The sequence below is a fragment of the Sinohyriopsis cumingii genome, chromosome 7 (assembly GCF_028554795.1).
Source record: "Sinohyriopsis cumingii isolate HCF-2022 chromosome 7, ASM2855479v2, whole genome shotgun sequence".
Taxonomy (NCBI): domain Eukaryota; kingdom Metazoa; phylum Mollusca; class Bivalvia; order Unionida; family Unionidae; genus Sinohyriopsis; species Sinohyriopsis cumingii.
In genome coordinates this window covers 52,960,064-52,978,961 of record NC_142967.1, presented here as the reverse complement: position 1 = coordinate 52,978,961, position 18,898 = coordinate 52,960,064, and the positions used below count along the sequence as shown (strand labels likewise).

At 34.7% G+C, this 18,898-nt stretch overlaps 1 protein-coding gene across 2 annotated transcripts in view; it reads left to right on the top strand.

Annotated features, from left to right (window-relative positions):
• Window positions 1-18,898, top strand: part of LOC149795258 (Fanconi anemia group I protein-like) — a 164,497-nt gene that overhangs the window by 7,956 nt on the left and 137,643 nt on the right. For both annotated transcript variants that reach the window (XR_016422292.1, XM_089964989.1), the window contains exons 3-7: window positions 125-200; window positions 5,041-5,171; window positions 7,548-7,633; window positions 11,278-11,403; window positions 14,728-14,893. Coding sequence is in view for 1 of the 2 variants with exons in the window: in XM_089964989.1 (XP_089821115.1) it covers window positions 125-200; window positions 5,041-5,171; window positions 7,548-7,633; window positions 11,278-11,403; window positions 14,728-14,893 (585 nt within the window). In the remaining variant the exon portion in view is untranslated. The remainder of the gene's footprint in view (window positions 1-124; window positions 201-5,040; window positions 5,172-7,547; window positions 7,634-11,277; window positions 11,404-14,727; window positions 14,894-18,898) is intronic.

Genomic DNA, 18,898 nt, shown 5'->3' with positions numbered 1-18,898 from the left:
TGTTACATTTTTTGCTTATGTCGTTGATTTCAAGTTCTTTTTCATATTGAGCTGTATATTATTTCTGTATGAATGCACTACGCTTGATGTTTATGTTATTATCCCATGATTTCTTTTATTTCAGGTCACAAAGATGATTGAAAACAAAGCTCTTAGAGGAAAGGGGGACCCAATAACATTTGTCAGAGCAATTCTTATTGGTCTGTATAGATTAAATTATTAATAGTTTAATACACCACTCCCTTGATAACTCGCTCCTGATAACTCACGAACCCGCTTAAAACACGTCACTTACGCAGAGTGGAGGCAGTACTTTAATAAATAAATACAAATTAAATAACTTTTTTATCAATTGAAATTTGTGTTCTAGTTTCATGTTTTAGTTCCTTTTAAGTGTACTCGTCATTAATGCAATGTGTCCTCTTGTAATTAAACGGAAAATGTGTCAATCTACCGTAACAGCTATGTCCACGAGCGTTTCTCTGAGAACCTAATTAAGTGCTGACCGTGTTTTGATAACTGACTTGCGGAAGTATTTGTTGTATTGTTGCACTGAATTAAAAGCTGGCCTTCTTTGTATTATCATGTTAATTATGTCTTTTGAATCAAAAAAAGGAGGTGGAATAAAAGTTAAAAGGTACAAAAATCAGACTGACTTAAAATCTAGCAGCCTCGGTCATATGTTGGGTGAACTCACTTCATTTGATCAGTCAAACACTGTAATAAACATTATTGTGTATGTAACAGAAACTACCTTAAATTAACTGACTCTTTCATAACTGTGATCAAAGATAACAAGGCAGCAAAGCAAAATGAATACTTTGTAAAATAAAGAGCTTGATTTCACATATACGGACCATTGTGGGCAAGTGGGTTTCAGAGAATTATTGAACTGGCATTTAGAGATATCCTCAGGGATGATAAGAAATTTCATTATTACTTCCAATGAAATCACGACATTAACATTGTACTAATTGAACAATAAAAAATTGAGTTTTGATGTAGAAGTGTCATGAAATAAATGTCACGTGTTTTTGAGAAAAAAAAGGAATCTTGTTTGGTAGTTTATCAACAGTTAGTCTAGTTCCCAAATTGTTGACTACCGATTTGGCAAGAAACTATTAAACACCACTATGGGAACCAGACTCAAGAAAACAAAAAGCAGTGACGTAATACACAAATTTTTCTGCGTGTTGGTTGTTCAAATCAGTTGGAATGATCTTTCATATGTTGGATATTTTTTTAAAAAAATGTTATTTAAACAGAATAACAAACAACTTTTTTTGAAAAAGCGCATTATAAAAAATTATTATTAACGTGATTGTAAAATGAGGATTCAGTCATTAAACAGCCCAGTTCCCTAATGCCACTCTTCCCCCCCCCCACGATTTTCTCGATGTCAAAGCGATTTTTCTCAATTTTACGAGGTCCCTCGGCAACTCGCGCCTCACTTATAGTGCGGTCTATGTTTGTGGACCCCATTGTGTGCGAGTTGTCGAGGGAGAGGTGTAGTAGACTTTGGACAAAATTGTAAAAATTGAACCTTTTTCATTCTTTTTGTTGAACATTATCTTTAGATCACAAATATGGTTCACCGATAAAATATACTCCAACCCAATTCCTGAAAATAAACTTTAAAATTAATGAGTGCTATTCCAGGAAAATGCCTTTTTGGTGTTTGGGGAATGCCCATATTTTGTGAGGGTATCTCCACCAAAATTTCTATTCCACTCCCCACCAAAATCTTAATAGAATTTAAGATAAGGAAATAACCTATTATAACAAAAATCACAAATATCAATTGATATATGAAAATAACAGATAACTATTGAAGCAGGATGGATATTCTAAATGTGATGAATGTACATTTTGCAAAATAATCTTAATTTTTTTTATTCACTGATACAACTGTATCATTAAATGTGTTTTCATATTGCTGATGGTTGAACTGTGTCAAACTGATGCTCGTTGTTTGACTTGGATCAATTCCAGATATAGTTATTACGTTTGTCTTTTATTTAATATATCATTTTATAAATTTTAACAACTTTACCAATTATATTTGAACTTGCTTTTAAAGAATGTTCCTTTTTTCTTTATCTTTTTTTATATACCTTTTAAAGAATTTTTGCATGTTTACTTGATATATTTTAGAACTGTATTTTTGAGTTTATCAGTCTAAAGTGTTTAACAATTTTCACATAATTAGAGTAAATTTTTAATTTAGATGTAGTCAGTATTATGTAGATGTGCCATTAAACATACATACATGCATACATACATACATACATACATACATACGTATACATACATACATACCACACACACACACACATACATACATACATACATATATACATACATAGCAAACTTGTTTATCTGAAGTGGTCATTTGACACCAGCTTAAATGATCTACATTGCATGCAGGGAATTGATATAGTTCTTGGAATGCTTGTAAAGAAAGGCAGAGAAAAACAGACCTTTAAAGGAGACCAGAAACCAATGGAAATATAGAATAATAATAAAAGTACTATAGCAGAAAACCTTATTCTGAAGTATCATCTGCGACCGTAATGCCAATATTAAAATATTGGCCTATCTTCTAGAAGCTGAATTTCCGTGACCTCGTATGCAAAATTTCCGTGCCTATTCGGTTACTTTCGGGATGTGACGTCATAGTAGCGACTCCAGCAGCCCAAGTGGGAGTTGCCAGAGTAAAAGACAATATCGTTTTGCGTTGCTTACGGGTGTAATAGAACATTAAGAAAAGCCTGTGGACAACATTTTTTTTTCTTTTCCGAAAGATAAAGGCATAATAAAAGAATGGATACATTATTACAAACGAGTCGATTTCAAAGCAACACCATACAGCACTCTGTGCTCGTTACATTTCTCAAAGGACTGTTATGAGAGGGATTCTGAAAAAATGGCAGCTCAAAGATACGCAAATGCTAGGCCTAGACTAAAAGTTGGCGCTGTTCCAGACATAACGTTGAATAATAAAAGTGTTAAACGTGCGAGTTACGAAAATAGGCAGAAGGCCGAGTAAGTGACCACAAAATGCAACAATCAATTCACAGATCTTTTATCTACACCAGCAGTGCTAAAAATAAATCTGATAGCCCGACACCCTGGGCCCCTCTGGTTTTAGTTTCGGCCCATCCTGTATTCAAAGTGAGGTGCCCGTCAGGCTTGTCGAAACAAAAATTGTTTGCCTGAGGAAACTTTGATCGCGCTGGTGAAATTAGTAAATGTATTTTCAAGATGTTGACATACATGCCTTAACACGGCACAATCTAAATCAAATCACTACTGTCCAAGGTGAAATTTAGATTTGATTTTAATCAAATGGAGGCTTTGCCAAAAATAATATTCTAAACCTGTCGAGTTTCGAGAAAACACAATTTTCAGTAATCTTATAAAAATTACAAATTTTAAAAAAAGTCATTGTATACATGTAGTATGTATAAACGGTAATCTGAAATGATTGGAACTGATATAAAACTATTCCTTGGGCAGTTTAAATAGCAGCGATTAAAAGAAAAGAGGTCAAAGTTTCACATTAAATGGCTGACAATAGAAACTGGGGGGGGGGACTATTGACCCAACCCCCAACCCAATGTGCGAGCGCCCATGGGACGTACCTTTTCTCCATGTGATACGCCTCATTATTAGCCCAGGACAAGCCCATTTTGCATATTCTGGTCGGCTCTGGCTAAATTGCAAAATAGCTAAAGTTTTGATTTAAGTACGCAAACAATAAAGCCGGTGTGACTAATGTTTAATGTATGTTTAAGCACCAGCAATTGATTGCCAAAATAAACGATGCCTATTTTGTTGTTACTTACGATGCCATGGACTTCAGGTTTAAGTCTTAATGCATGTAACACTGTTTGCTGAACAATATACTGCATGGTATATTTTGTTTTATTCCTTGTAATTTAATCATGGTAATTAAACTTTACATATACGGTAGAGGAATGTCAGGTGTTAACTGGCCAAGTTTCTTTGGCGGAAATGGAGATGCGATTTTGTTTGCAGAGAAAATTTCACAGTGATAATTCATTTAAGCTAATTGGTGACAATTTTATTCTTTTAATTTTTTTATACTTTAGTACTGTTGTAGTTGTTTAAAAACATCTGAAATTTACTTGAATAATGTTTAATTTTCACGTTCTATTTACTAAAGAAGAAAAAAAGAAAAAAACTGTTGTGTGATATTAATTATTTTGTCCAGTACCGGATTTAGACGTGTGTGCGTGTGATTTGAATTTTTAACGTAGCTTTAACAATTTTTCAGGCATATCACTACGATGTCTGCAGTGTGGCAGTTTAGACTGTGGATTGCATACGTTATATCTATTTATAAATGGTTTGGGGTTGGGGTTTTTTTCTTCTGACAAATGAAAATTGACAGACATAATGTAATAATCGGGACTTCGCTGCGAAAAATTTAGAGATATTACGAGATCGGGATGTAGATGAGGAAATACCCCCAAAATCGGGAGGTTTTTCTCCCGGCTTGAGAGTTGACAGGTATGAACTGTCCGGGCTTGTGGAATTTCAGTCAGAGCTTGAGTTTATTTAAGTCACCAGCCTGGGGCCTGTGCCTAAAAAATTTCTTTTAGCACTGACAAGTACAGTTCATAAACTATTATATCAGACTGCAGATTCAAGTTTTGAATGTGCAACCCAAATGTGGTCTCCTTCCGTCTGCCTCGCTCGCCAATGTTTATGTTTGTATTCGAGGACTGGCTAGTATTGCGTCACGGTACCACGTAATCTGTCGTCTCATTAAAACTCGGAAAAACTCGGCAATTTACGGAATCGTGGTATCTTCCATGCAATAAAATCACTACCCGCTTACGATATTTAATTTATAAACATGACAGTCGAATTAAAATCTGTAGAGAATTACATACGTGGAAGGAAAATTTTGATTTCTAGTCTCCTTTAAATAATCTGATGGAATGCATTTGAAATTAGTTTGCTAAGTAAAATTGCTAAAATAGAAATTTAAGTGTATATTTTCTTTTTCAGGCTCCCCTCCAGATGACACAGCCTGTGTATCTAGAAGATTGAAGGTCTACAAGTTTTGTATTAATATGCTACAGAAAAATGAGATGAACAACAAACAGGCCTCGGATTTAGTTGGACTGCTTATGCTGGAGGTATTGAATGAATGCATCTTGAATAATGTGATAGTAGGCATAAGCCCATCAATTTGGGGGAAAGTTATGTCATCACTTGGTATTAATTTTTTTTTCTTTCTTCAGTTGATTGATAGTAATGGAAACTGTCTAATTTCGAAATGCTTCATTTAGAAATGGGTTCCATGTATATAGGATGGAGTTTATTTTAGGTCCTTAAAAACATTTTTTAGAAATCCTTGGTAGAGCATGTACACTTCTGAAGCATCCACATCGCCAGCAAATAAGTTTTCTTACATCACTGTTGAATGTGGACAATAAACACTCATTTGATCAAATAATGAATGGATAGTACAGACTTTTTATCATAGGCACTTAGATGTTAAATACTTCATTGAATTGGGTCAGCCTAATAACTGTTCATAGTTTCATTTAATCATGTCAATCTATTTATTTGAGTGGTTTCAAAACATGGGCTATTTATCATATCGGGTCAAATCGTTTGCTGTCAATTATTTGAATTGGGACAAACTGATGACTGATAATTGTTTGATTGAATTGGGTCAAACTGATGACTGATAATTATTTGATTGAATTGGGTCAAACTGTTGGCTGCTTATGATCCAATAATCATTAAAGATCTGACCAAAATTTAATTATTTGAACAAATAAAGCTCATACAGCAAAGTCACAGTTATGGGGTGTGTGTGAACATCTCATGTTCTATTTGCAAAATATACTAGAATAATATGCATGTCACATGAAGCCTGACATGTTCCTATTGTACTTAGGACAGACAATTTTGACAATTTACTTAGTCAAGGAAAAGTTGCACATTTGGTTATCAGAATCCTGTATATCATCTTGATGATATCTGTACATGGGTCGTGTCATGCCATAGCTATACTGTTGATGATTTTAAACCTTGAACCTTGAATAATGATCACTAGAGCCATCTGAGATGGAGTCTGTTGACAGGTTGATTCCCCAGTTGATGCTGGTACCCATGTAGAATGACAGCTGTATGGATGTGAAGTGGTTCACAATAATAACCAGGGCAGGTTTGTAACTCACAAGCTTGTGTTCCCCCGGCCACAAAGGCTGCCACTAGCCCAATCTCCCATTGCTGAATTTGTGGTCTTAAGTTATCTGTTATGATTCTGAGAAAAAGAGAGAGATAAAGAGATATGCTCTGATAAGGGAGTACATAGCTTCCAAGTATCCCATTTTTCCTATGTTTTGGACCTGAATATGGGTGTACATTTTTCTTGTTAAAAATCGGGGGTTTTTTTAAATGAAAAAAAAATCAAATTAAAAAAAACTTTTCTTGCAATTTTCTCTTTAAAACAGACACTTGGTTCCATTTTGAGAATAAATGTATCACATGTATACAAGGATATAGAGTTCTAAAATATAATTGGATCATTCAAAATCAAGGCTACCATGCCAGTCTTTAACCACACTTGCTGACACAGGGGCTCTTTACCAAGAAAATTAAGAGTGTCTGCCGCTGAATAGAGGGCTTTGAGGGTGGGTTACATTGTTAAAGTTTTGACCCCCCGCATGAAGGCCCTCTATTCTTTTTATGTTATTACTGTATCAAGTCTTCATAATATTCAACTTCTAGTCATGTTGAAAAGAAAAACTGAAGATTCAGAATTTTCTCAAGCAGGGAAAATAAAACAAACTGGAAGAACATTTATACCTAAGCTTGATGTTTTGATCTGTGCAACCATCTAGTAAAGGAGAAAACTTTGTGTTTTGCAAATTGTATAACTGTGATTTATTATTGGGCATGGAGGCACCCATGACATAAAGCAACATGTAAAGCTAATCATCAGCTTGCTGCTTTGTCACCAACAGCTGGAACTTTCAAAATACTGGAGAGAATCTTCCTTTTTAAGTTGCTAGTGTTGCTGGCGATATATTTTGCACACTCTTTCCAGACAGTAAAATCGCAAAGGATTACTCGTGTGCTAAAACAAAAACGGTGCATTAAAAAAATTGCACAAAATTCAGACCATCAAGGAAAAATGTACATTGGAATCGATAATGATTGCAAAAAGCAAGGTGTGGAAAAGGCTTCACTAAACAGCCTGTGTCTGAGTGTGAGTGTGCTGCACTCTTGCACCTTCTGAATGGATACCCGATTGGAACAGTGTGCCCATTCAGAAGGTGCAAGAGTGCAACACATCTTTGAAATTATTAAGTTACTGTTCTCCTTTACTGATGGTTGTAGATGTTGTAAATAGTTACATATGCATTAAAGTTTTAAAAAAATCAGTATTTATTCCTGAAAATCAGTATTTTTGTCAATAGTAGTCTCTATTTTTGTATTGTGAGGTTGGCAGCTATGGGAGTAGGTAACTTGATGAATATGTCTGAATGTAATTTCAGGCAGACTCCCTTCCAGGACCCTCCATTGGAGAACTCACTTTCATGTATGTCGATGCTGTCAAGAATGGTTCCACACAGTGTGGAAAGTAAGCACATGCAAAAGTATCGTCGAAGCAAGAAGTATAAATGTTTTTTATCCAACAGTTGTAATGCTCAAAGATATCAAAAGTAAATTCAGTCAACATAAGGTACCATATATGCTTGCTTAACACAGTCCAACTGTAAAGTGCAGAGGTCCATATCTGCTGTAGCAGAATATGCTGGCAGATCTGGGCCTATGCAGCTTGTTGGATAGAACCAACAACATTGATCAGGATCTGTATTGTTGGCAGTTTGGACTTGACTGATAAGCAAAGTATATAAGGTTTTCAGAATCATAAACAGTTGCATATTTGCACATATTTACAGACCATTTGTACAAATGATAATGTGAATAATCAAGTATAGGTCTAAATATTATCTTAAAGACAAAATTAATTTAATAAGCTTCCAGATTGTCTGTACTTGATTTTTCTTATTTTATTTACTACTTAGTTTTAATTGACACTTTTGGTTGGTATTCCAGGCACTTTTACGATATCAGCAAATACAATTAAAAGCACTAAGCTGTTGCTACCATCCTTAAGACCTTAATATGAAAATAAAATGTTGATAAAATCATGTAAATTGGTCAAATACTCTTCAAGTTATGACCTTTCAAAGTTCTTGAGGGTCTTAGGAAATTTGCGATCCCCACCAAAAATGCAATTATCATCAACTTCAAATGAGTAAAAAAAAATTTGAAGCTATACAACAGTGGCATTTGCTGCAAAGCTAGACAAGTTCCTTGTTATTCAAGAAATGCAAGCTCTACAATCATGTACAAAAAATCCTTTTTATTAGGTTCACTCTAAAACAGTAAAACTACAGTGGGTGGTCTTACTGGAAAAGCTAGGAATTGAGCTTTTCCATGTCTTTGCAATCTTGCTATAATAAGACTATGACATTTAAATGCAAATTAAAGTATGTTCCTGTGAGAAAACCTTCTAAAAACAAAGCCCATTTTTTTCTGGGCCAATGGGTATAAAACATTTGCCGTACCAGATCATAGAAATTGGGAAAAAGAGCAAAAATGTGAATGTCCCTCCCAAAAATGCAAAAACGACAATTTTCTAAAGGTCACAACTTCTTTATTTATTAACAGATTTTGATAATTGTTGTACCAAAATGCAGGGTATTGAACGAAGAATTCATGCAACATACAGTGGTTGTCAAGATTAGTGTGAAGTAGGTTTAAAGCAGAAGCAATATCTGAAAATAGGTAAAACTGGCAAAAACAACAATTTTCAAAAGTTTACAACTTCGTTAATTAGTAAGTGATTTTGATAGCTTTTGCACCAAAATGTAGCATATTACAGCCTTAATGCATACATACTAATAAAGCAAATATAATTATGATAAAGCAAAGGCAGGTTACAAGGCAAGAACCATTAACAAAGTATCAAAATCTTTCACTACGACTAATGTTTTGAAGATAATGTGCACTTCAAATGGTAGATACAATTGAAATGTCATAAAGGACTGCTTTGTTTAAAATAATCAGAAAAGTAACATCTTTAACAAAGTTTTAGCTTGAGAATTTTATTCTGCTGTATTTTGCTGGTCAATGTGTCCAATATGTTTAAATTTCCAAGTTCAGCCATTGCTTGAAACTGGTTGTACATTAAATTTCCAATCAAACACAAAACACGACTTAAACTCAGCAATATCCTCACTAGCTGGCCATTAGAAACGATCGGTTTCAGTTTTCATTTGGCATGAAAACTGTATGACTGCCAGATCAGATTGGTGTACTTCCAACACTTGTCCAGTGTAATATTGGTCATCGTAATACACAGCTACTCATGTGAAGCAGTATGAGGATAGGATGTCTCAGGACAGTTTCTTAATCCACTCATAAACCTGAAATGTATAAGGGTAGAAAGTGTTAAGTCAGATGCACTTGAACTGATGAATGCAACAAAGCAAAAGAAAAATATTAAGTAAAAGAATTTAAATAAATGCGTGTAGATTATTTGTTGGCCCAAAATAATTTTTGTTTTTAAAAATGGTCCTGTTTTGTGGTTGAGAACTGCTTGTTCTTTGATTTCCAAAATGAGACTGAATTCATTTCACACGAAGTATTTAAAATGAATTAGGTACTTTTAGCAACATTTAATGATGCTGACCTACAAATTTACGGAGTTGTTACAGACTGGAAAAATTAGAAATGCCATTTAGATATATAAAAGTTGGAAATTGGGGATACGTCTCTTGTTTTTATGTACTAAAATTCCAGTCTGTAACTAGCTAGATTTACAGTGCCCTTTCATCATTAATAAACAATAATCCCAAATTTTGGACCTTGCTCAAAATTAAAAACCAAAATAAACAAAGTGAAAAGAAATAAAGAAGGGTAACAGAGCCCATTTTCCTTTTGGTGAATCGTGTTTACAAACAAAGGTTAAAGGTCACAATTTTATCGCTATCCAATTCAATCTATTAATTATTACTTGCTTGGTCACATACAAGAAAAAACAAATATGTTAACAAATTTACTTTAAATATGTAAAATAACATACCAAGCTTCATCTGAGGCCATTTTTGCATGCGTATTTCATGTATAAAAATGACTTGGCCGAAGAAGTCAGACTTCAAAGGTTTTCCTTGAAACGTAGAATAGGATCACCAATTAATGACTTCAAGTACTCAAAATACAGATATAAAGACAAAAATAAATATAAAACATTAAAAACTAATCATTTTAATTGCAAACTAGTGATAAATAATCCATGGATGGAATATCGGAGACCATAATATGTCTTGGATTTACATCGAGTTGTGTGGCAAAATTGTTAGGTCAGCCATAGCATATGGCTTATTCCCAGCATACTTTAACTCGTGTGACATGGAAAATTCCGCTGTTCATACAGAAATAAAGTACAATGAACATGCTTTAAATTGATATCAAATTTGTATTTTAAAATTGAGATTTATCAGAAAAATTCTCATTTTGAAGTTTTCAAAGTGTAACATTTGAAGCAAAAACAAAACCGATTTACACAGTAAAGATTTCAAAATGTAGGTCATTCTCTCTGCTTTACAATGGTGCTAACTATAGCAACATAGGAAATACCACACATAATTCCAAGCCTTACAATATACATGTATGTAAAATTTCAACGTTTAGATGAACTGCTGCTGCACAAATTATGCCCTTTACATGCCTCAAACAAACAAATTTTTAAATATGAAAATAAAAGAAAAATACAAAGATTTATGCATAAAATGATAGAAGAAAAGTAGTTCTTGTGCCAAATGCATATATTTATTGATTTTATGAATAGTGATGGCATAAAATTTATTGTTCAAAATGTGCAAAATGTTGACTTTTGGGGGTCTATTTCGAATTCATGCTCTTTTTCAAAGAATGATGATGAAAATAAACTAAATGCACAAAAGATTGCAGATATTTTTGCAATTTCTTTCTTGTTTATATTTTTTGATCTTCTATATTTAGAAAATTCTCTCAGTTTTTACAAATCAAGAGTAGACTTTCTCTGCTAAATTTTCATTTTATGAATAGATCTTGCATTTTTCTAACATACTTATTGCCAAAATGTATTTAAGCTATTGTTTGACTTGGTTATATGGCCATTTAGCTCAATACAACTATATATGTCTTTGACAAGGTAAGTTAAATTTATTACAGAGCCTTTGAGCTATTTCCCAAACTGCTATCAGCTATGGCGATCCAGGAAAACATCATGTACGGTGGGAGCCATTTGAGTGGAGCGGAATACAAGAGCCACATTCTCAACACTCTGTGTTCATGCAAGTAAGAGATAAAGTCACACTTAATACTGACATTTATACCCACCAATAGAATATAATATTTTGCTTGTCTGCCCATCGTTCCATCTTGCCAGCCTTCCATCTGTTCATCATCTTCTGTTTCTGTTATTATCAGCTTTTAGTACACTGATGATTGTGGCTCTCCATATATATATATATATATATATATATATATGTCTTCAGGTGTCAGGAATTTGTTTTTCTTTCTGAGCATGGAACAAGTGAGTTGCAACAGATACTCATCCCTGTCCTCTCTATATTCAGCCCTGTAGGTACACTTCTACACTACGCTGCTCACACTTCTTCTAAAGAACTGAACATATTGTGTTCAGATAATGTTTACATAAATATGCTTATTAATAGACCTGATGAAAGCTTGATAAAAACCATGAACATATTGTGTTCTAATAATGTCCACTTAAAGCTTGATATGAATCACGAACATATTGTGTTCCAATAATGTCCACTTGATACAAGCCATGAACATATTGTGCTCTAATAATGTCCACTTAAAGCTTGATAAAAACCACGAACATATTTTGTTCTAATAATGTTTACATAAATACACTTATTAATAGACCTGTTGAAAGCTTGATACAAGCCATGAACAAATTGTGTTCTAATAATGTCCACTTTCTAAAAACCATGAACATATTATGGTCTAATAACGTCCACTTAAATAATAGACCATATTTTTAACTTGAGAAATTGTGGTTGCACACATAGCCCTTGATTTCTTAGTGATATTCACATTCACAGTCCTAACAACAATCTGCAGCAAGAAATGGTAGACAGGAGAATGACCCACCACATAGACTCAATCCTTGGTTACTGTGTTCCCCAAGAGAGGACACCTACAGCTATGCCAAAACTACAGAACCATCAGTCTGATCAGTCACCCGAGAAAAGTCATGCTGAAGATAATTCTCAACAGACTAAAGCCTCAAACAGAGAAAATTATTGCTGAAGAGCAGGCAGGCTTCAGAGCAGGAGGAAGCACCACAGAACAAATCGTCATTGTTGGACTCCTTTGTGAGAAATACCTTCAGCATCAGCAGAATCTATACCATGTCTTTATAGATTTCAAAAAGGCCTTTGCTATGGTATGGCTTGCAGCCTTATGGGCAACTATGAGGAAGTACAACATCAGCTCAAACCTGGTGCAGGTTGTTGAGCACCTATGAGAAAGCCATCAGTGCTGTCCTCATCAGTGGCAGCAGAGGATATTGGTTCTGAACTACAGTTGGAGTCAGATATGTATACTGTCACCTACACACTTCAACATTTTCCTGGAAAGGATCATGGAGGATGCCTTGCATGACCACAAGGGTACTGTCAGCATCGGAGGAAGAACAATCACCAACCTTCGCTTTGCAGATGATATTGATGGCTTAGCAGGAGATGAAAAAGAACTGGCTGACTTGGTTGAGTGTCTCAGTACAACCTCCACAGTATACGGTATGAAGATTAGCTCCAAAAAACACAGATGACAAATGACACCAATGGCATCAGTGCAGAAATAAGGGTCAGTAGACAGAAGCTGGAAAGAGTCACAAGCTTCAAGTACTTGGGATCAATTATCACAGCTGAGGGCTCCAAACCAGAACTACTTTGCAGGATTGCCCAGACAGTGGCAGCAATAACAAGGTTGAGACCAATATGGAAAGATACCAGCATTGCTCGTGGTTCCAAAATAAGGCTGATGCACTCGATTGTCATATCCATTTTTTGGTATGCTTGTGAAACATGGACGCTTACATGAGCTCTACAAAAAAGAATTCAAACCTTCGGAATGGGATGCTATTGCATGATCTTGGGCATCTCTAACATTGACCATGTAACCAACAAAGAGGTCCACAACAGGATCCAATGAGCCATTGGACCCTACATAGATCTCATGACCACTGTAAATAGTGCAAATTGAAGTGTTATGGTCATGACTCGAGATCATCTGGACTGGCAAAAACAGTCTTGCAAGGCATAGTGCAAGGGTGCAGAAGAAGAGGCAGACAGAAAGAGAGATGGGAAGACAGCAATAAAGAATGGCGAGGCATGGTATTTGGAGATTCCCAAAGGGCAGTAGAGAGCAGGGAAAGAGGGAGAGAATTGGTTGTAAAGTCAGTGGTGGTGCCCCAACAACCTCTTGTGTTAAGGGATTGATGATGATGATGTAGCACTATATCTTATGTATGAAATGCTGTTATCTATACATGTGATATCAGGGGAAAGGGGTTGGAAGACTGTAGAATGACAGACCTGCTCATTTTACTGTTTTAGTTGCCTCTTAGTACAAACAGCACCTAATTTGTCTTGTTAAAAAGTAAAAACCTATTATAAAATAAAAGTTTCTAATCATCAGTGGCACTCTCCCAACTAGTTAAAGTGCCAGAACTTTTGATTTAATGAGACCATGATTGACCAGCTCTTTAAAAATTGTGGATTTTCTATATCACTATTTAAAAATATAGCATTTGATTTACCTTGCTTTATCTTATCTCTTCTGCATACGATTGAATCCTGGTCTGGTCAACATGGGTATGCAAGAAAACTTGCAATCAGCTCTTTATGGACCAATCATTATTTCTGTGGTCCTTGCATATTGTTTTTTTTTCTTCTAAATATACTGGCTGCCTTGTATAGCCTATCCTGTGCTTTAAGATGGCATTAAATCCACCAAACCAAACCTTTCATGTACCAGTCACACAGAATAACAATAAAAAAGATACAATGCCATCTTCCTCCATCTCACAGACTAATCATTACCCAGTATATGCTTGCAACCTTCATTATCTATTCTTCTCTTTAATGTTTAAACATGAAATACTTGATCTTACTATGTCACTCCCTTCTAAGTGCTCCTTGCAGTTACATTCCTAGAAGATTGTGCACTTTTGTTCCAGTTGTGACTGATAAACAAAGGGATTTGGCACCAGTCTGTAATTGAGATCTGTTGTAATAAGCATATGATGTTTTAGCACATTTAATGATTAAGCAAGCCAAATACATTGTTAACATCATTTTTTCTGCTTGGAAGGGCTGGATTTGTAATGTAGGAGATAATCACCTGCTCTGTTGTGATCTGGTATGCATTCTGGAAGAAACATTTTACTTTAAAAAGTCTTTCATCCTATGATAAGCCTTTAGGACCCAGCTCATACATGGGTTGGACTTAATGATGGAAGCTTGTGAACAATGGAATTTTGCTATAAAAGCACAAATAACTCGCACCTTTTACTTCTGACTATAAAATGTCATGCCAAATCTTGAGAACGGTTCTCACGTAGTATTCTAAACATTTTCCCGTTAGGTGGGACGCCAAGTGTGTGATTCATCTCGCTGCAATGTTCCGTGATGTGCCTCTGACCAGCGATGAACTGAAATTTGTCATTGAGAAAGTCCTGCGGCAGTTTAAAGAGTTAGACTTCCAAGACCTTCCAGCTTTAGTGTACCAAATACTTCTCCTATCATCAAAGGTAACAAACAGTTATGCATTGTGTTAAGTACATGTACAATTCAGTCTGCTGGTCGTATTATGCAGTAAATGGTCTTCTCCCACCCACCCCAAATAAAAATGTTGTATAAGGGTGACAGATGTATACTTTCAATTAACTGACATCATATTATTTCCATTTTTTTTCATCATATAAATAATTATTGGATAGACTGAGGTGAAATAAGAACAGATTAATTTGAGTCTCACACAAATTTTGTAAAAAGTGTTGCTAGACTTTTATTTAAATGCATGCTTTATATATTAATTTACTTTTCAAAACTATTGAATATCTGTCACAATCTGATTAAATTTGATCCCTCAGGCAGTGGAGATCTGACATGTACAAATCAAAGTTCATGTTCTGGTCACAGTCCACTTATTTTTTGTAGCCTATCATATCTACTATTGCATTTGTATTGAGTTAGTAGTGATATATTTTGAATGTTGTCTTACAGTGGGAGCTTTATTGATTTTGGTCATGACCCTTTGTAGGTTCAGAAAAGATTGCTAGCAAGAATGCACAAAAGCCACTCAACACAGACTAGTGAAATTGTCCAAGCATATTTGTGTTCATATGTGGATGATGTGCTTAAATTTTCAGGTCATTTTATGTTTAACATATTTTGAAACTTGTTGGACGTATCATAAAATCCTTGTTAGCAAAATTAATAATCTATATGATAGCATGATCTATCTGTAAACTTTAGAATAAATACTGGAACATTCAGTGTATTATAATTCTGTCACATAACATGGATAATGAAAAATGTTATATTTCACATACCTCTACAGGTGAAGATTGCTCCCATAAAGTGGACAGCTTCCTGGCAAAACTCTTATTGATATTATACAGATTTTACTATATAAGTACCCTAGTTATGGTGAAATCCAGAGAGCTTAAGGTTATTAGGTTTCTCACTGCAAGTACTTTGCTCATGCAGCACTGGATGAACTGAACTCAATATTTTCAAAAAAGCTAAAGGCAAAAATAAACTTTCCTTGGGTAATGCTGTATGCAGTAACAATCCCTATTATATTTTTGTTCATACATAATTCATAAACATTAAGTAACATAATTCTGTGACTTCTTCAGTTTCTCTGGGGACAATTAAAGAATTAACTGGCACTTCAGTTGAATTCTGACACAATGTTTCTTTTGATGTTCTATTAAATTTTAAATTGGGACATTAAATATTCTGAAATATATCTTGTAGGAAAAATTGTCAGAGATTTAATGTTGAAATGAGGCTGCAGTGCAACCTATTCAGAAAACACCTCAATAACAGAAATATTCATTCTTTACTTGTGTTTACTTGGAGAGACAGAGACTACAATGGTTCTCCTCTCGAGTAGCTCCCTGTCCAATGATCTTCCTCTATATATGGCCAGAATGCCATGGCACTAATGAGTTTTGCGTTCAGAAGTGCTCTTCAATTATGACCACCACTCTAACAAGGCCTTTGACTGGCACATTGGTCCAAAATCTAAAAATTACACTTTATGAGCAGCCACTTAATGGTGTTTACAACAGAATGATGATTTTTGAATAATCATACCTTGACAGTTTTTACCACCATGCCAATAAATTAAGTTTAATTTACACGAAGAGATAAGTAATTTGATACCCTTACTCTTGTGTGTTCGTAAGTGCTAGGTTTTGTCCCATCAATAATTATTGAATATTATTATCACCCTGTAATTATCAAGATGACAAAAGCCAGCTGTTGAGAAGCTCAAGTAAGTGTGAAATATTGTGTTAGCTGTTTTGACTTCTCTTTTTTTATGACATGTACCTAAAAGATTACGATTTTTTTTAAAATATGGTTGATCACTGGACAAGCTCTATTCCTTTGTAAATTGAGCATCTTGTGGAGTAACTACAAACTGCCAGAGAATGAATAACTTGTTGCAAAACATCCAAAAATATTGTCCCACATTTTGAGGCTGAGCCATCATCCTGAACTGTGCCAAAGCAGGTTTTCATGGAAAGACTGGATCATTCTGAGAAGCTTGGAGGATATCCAATCTCTTTTTAGCAGCTGGAACAGCCTGCTTCTGCTGACCTGCTTCTGCTGACAAGGTCGCAAATCCATTTCTGTTTCATGCATTTCTCTTTTATTATTATTCTTATCATTATAGTAAAACTAGGAAAATTTGAGAGTAGCTGACTCGTGACAAAAATGCCATGTTTCATATGTATTCAAAGCAAAATCCTTGATGCAGTCTTAGTATTATTTTCTTCATTTTTCCCCATCTTTCCTTAGTAGATGATACACATGGCAGTAATACTTTGTTAGAAAATTGAATGCATGGTTAGGCACAGGCACAGATTGACAGTCTAACCAATATTAATAATCATTAATTACAGGACTGCTGGTGAAATATAAGAAATTTCATAAGTTTACTAGACTTTATATTTTTTAATTTCCTTTAAATTCCCAGGATGAACTATGATTTAATTTATTGAAGGGCAGGATCTGTGTGTTTATTTGTTAATTAGATGTACCTATAAACAAGAATGCTACAACCAGTTGGTTGCATGTAGTGTAGCCTTCATTATCATCCTTTTGGGAATGTATTCTAATGTTAACTTGTTAAGGCTTTTGTGACATATTAATGTGTCTGTAAAATGTAGGTTCCAAAAACAAGTGATACTATAATACAGCATTCAGAAGATGCTTCTGAACCCGAGTGACTCGAAAATCCATTGCTCACAAATGAAAGTTGACACCAAAATGTGTCAGTACAAGGATCTTTCATTAGCTGGAATTTTTATTTAAAAAATCTGGGTTCTTTTATGATGTTCAGCTAGTCGATAGATTTTTCAAAAGGTTTTGCAACAGGGCAAACATGTGCAGTGGCTTATTAAGTCTTTGTTCTGTTTTTTTGGTATGTGAGTTAAACCATGTGTATTGACCAGTGTATATTGCATTAGATGCAAGTTCAAGGGGAGAAATTGATTTTTCATGATCTGAATTGTCAGATGTTCCATCTGATTATGATAGTGACATTGGTAACCTTTCATGCGTAAATGGGAGGAAAATAAGTCAGAAGGCGAGTCTGGGGATGAAAATATAGTACACTTGTTGTGGACTGAGAATCTATGGTCTGTACCAAACACATATTTCATGGTCCACACAAGTGAGGAAACAAAAGTCAAATTTTCTTCATGTTGAATAAGTCTTTGCAGTTGTTTTGATTTAACCTTACCACAAGGCAATGTAATATTGGATCTGTCCAGGTTTGAGATGAATACAGTTTTAAAAAAATAACAACTTGTAAAGCTTTTATCACAATGTTATTTTCTGTTTGTGCTTTGGAATTATTCAAGTGGATGACACTGTTTATCTGAATTTTGTGAGTACACATTTAAGTATTTCTTATTTATGGAGTATTGGGAAAGAAATAAGCCTTTTAATTTTGAAATGGAAATAAGTGATGATTGTTAAGAATGACATTACAAACAAAATAAAAACATTTACATGTAATATGTAATGACTGAAATGGCTGTAGTTCCAAATCTACTCAAAGAAGAAGCAACAGAGAATGTGTAACTCCATACCAGGGTTTGGAGAGAAAGTAATTACCAGGCTCTCTCCAGTACAGCAGCACCAGGCCTTAATGAGTTAAAATGGCAACACTGAGTTCCCCCGTTTGATTTACAGGTTTAATTTGAAGCAATAAATTACATGACTGTCATTAAATAATTAACTGACAACAGTCAAAATAGGTCAGAAACATTTTGAGAATAACACAATCTTCTGATAGGCTCCAATTCTGTGCAGTGCTGTTCTGCATTGATTGTTGTAGCTTCTTTAGTTTTAAAGTGGAAAAAAGGCAGCATGTCATGCAGAATAAACAAATATCCAGCCATTTGATGCAAGGACAGATCTTGTTGGAAAAGACTATCCCTTTAATCATATCTACTCACCTACATGTGAAAACATTATCACTGAGTGTACACACTACTTTGATTATTTCAGTT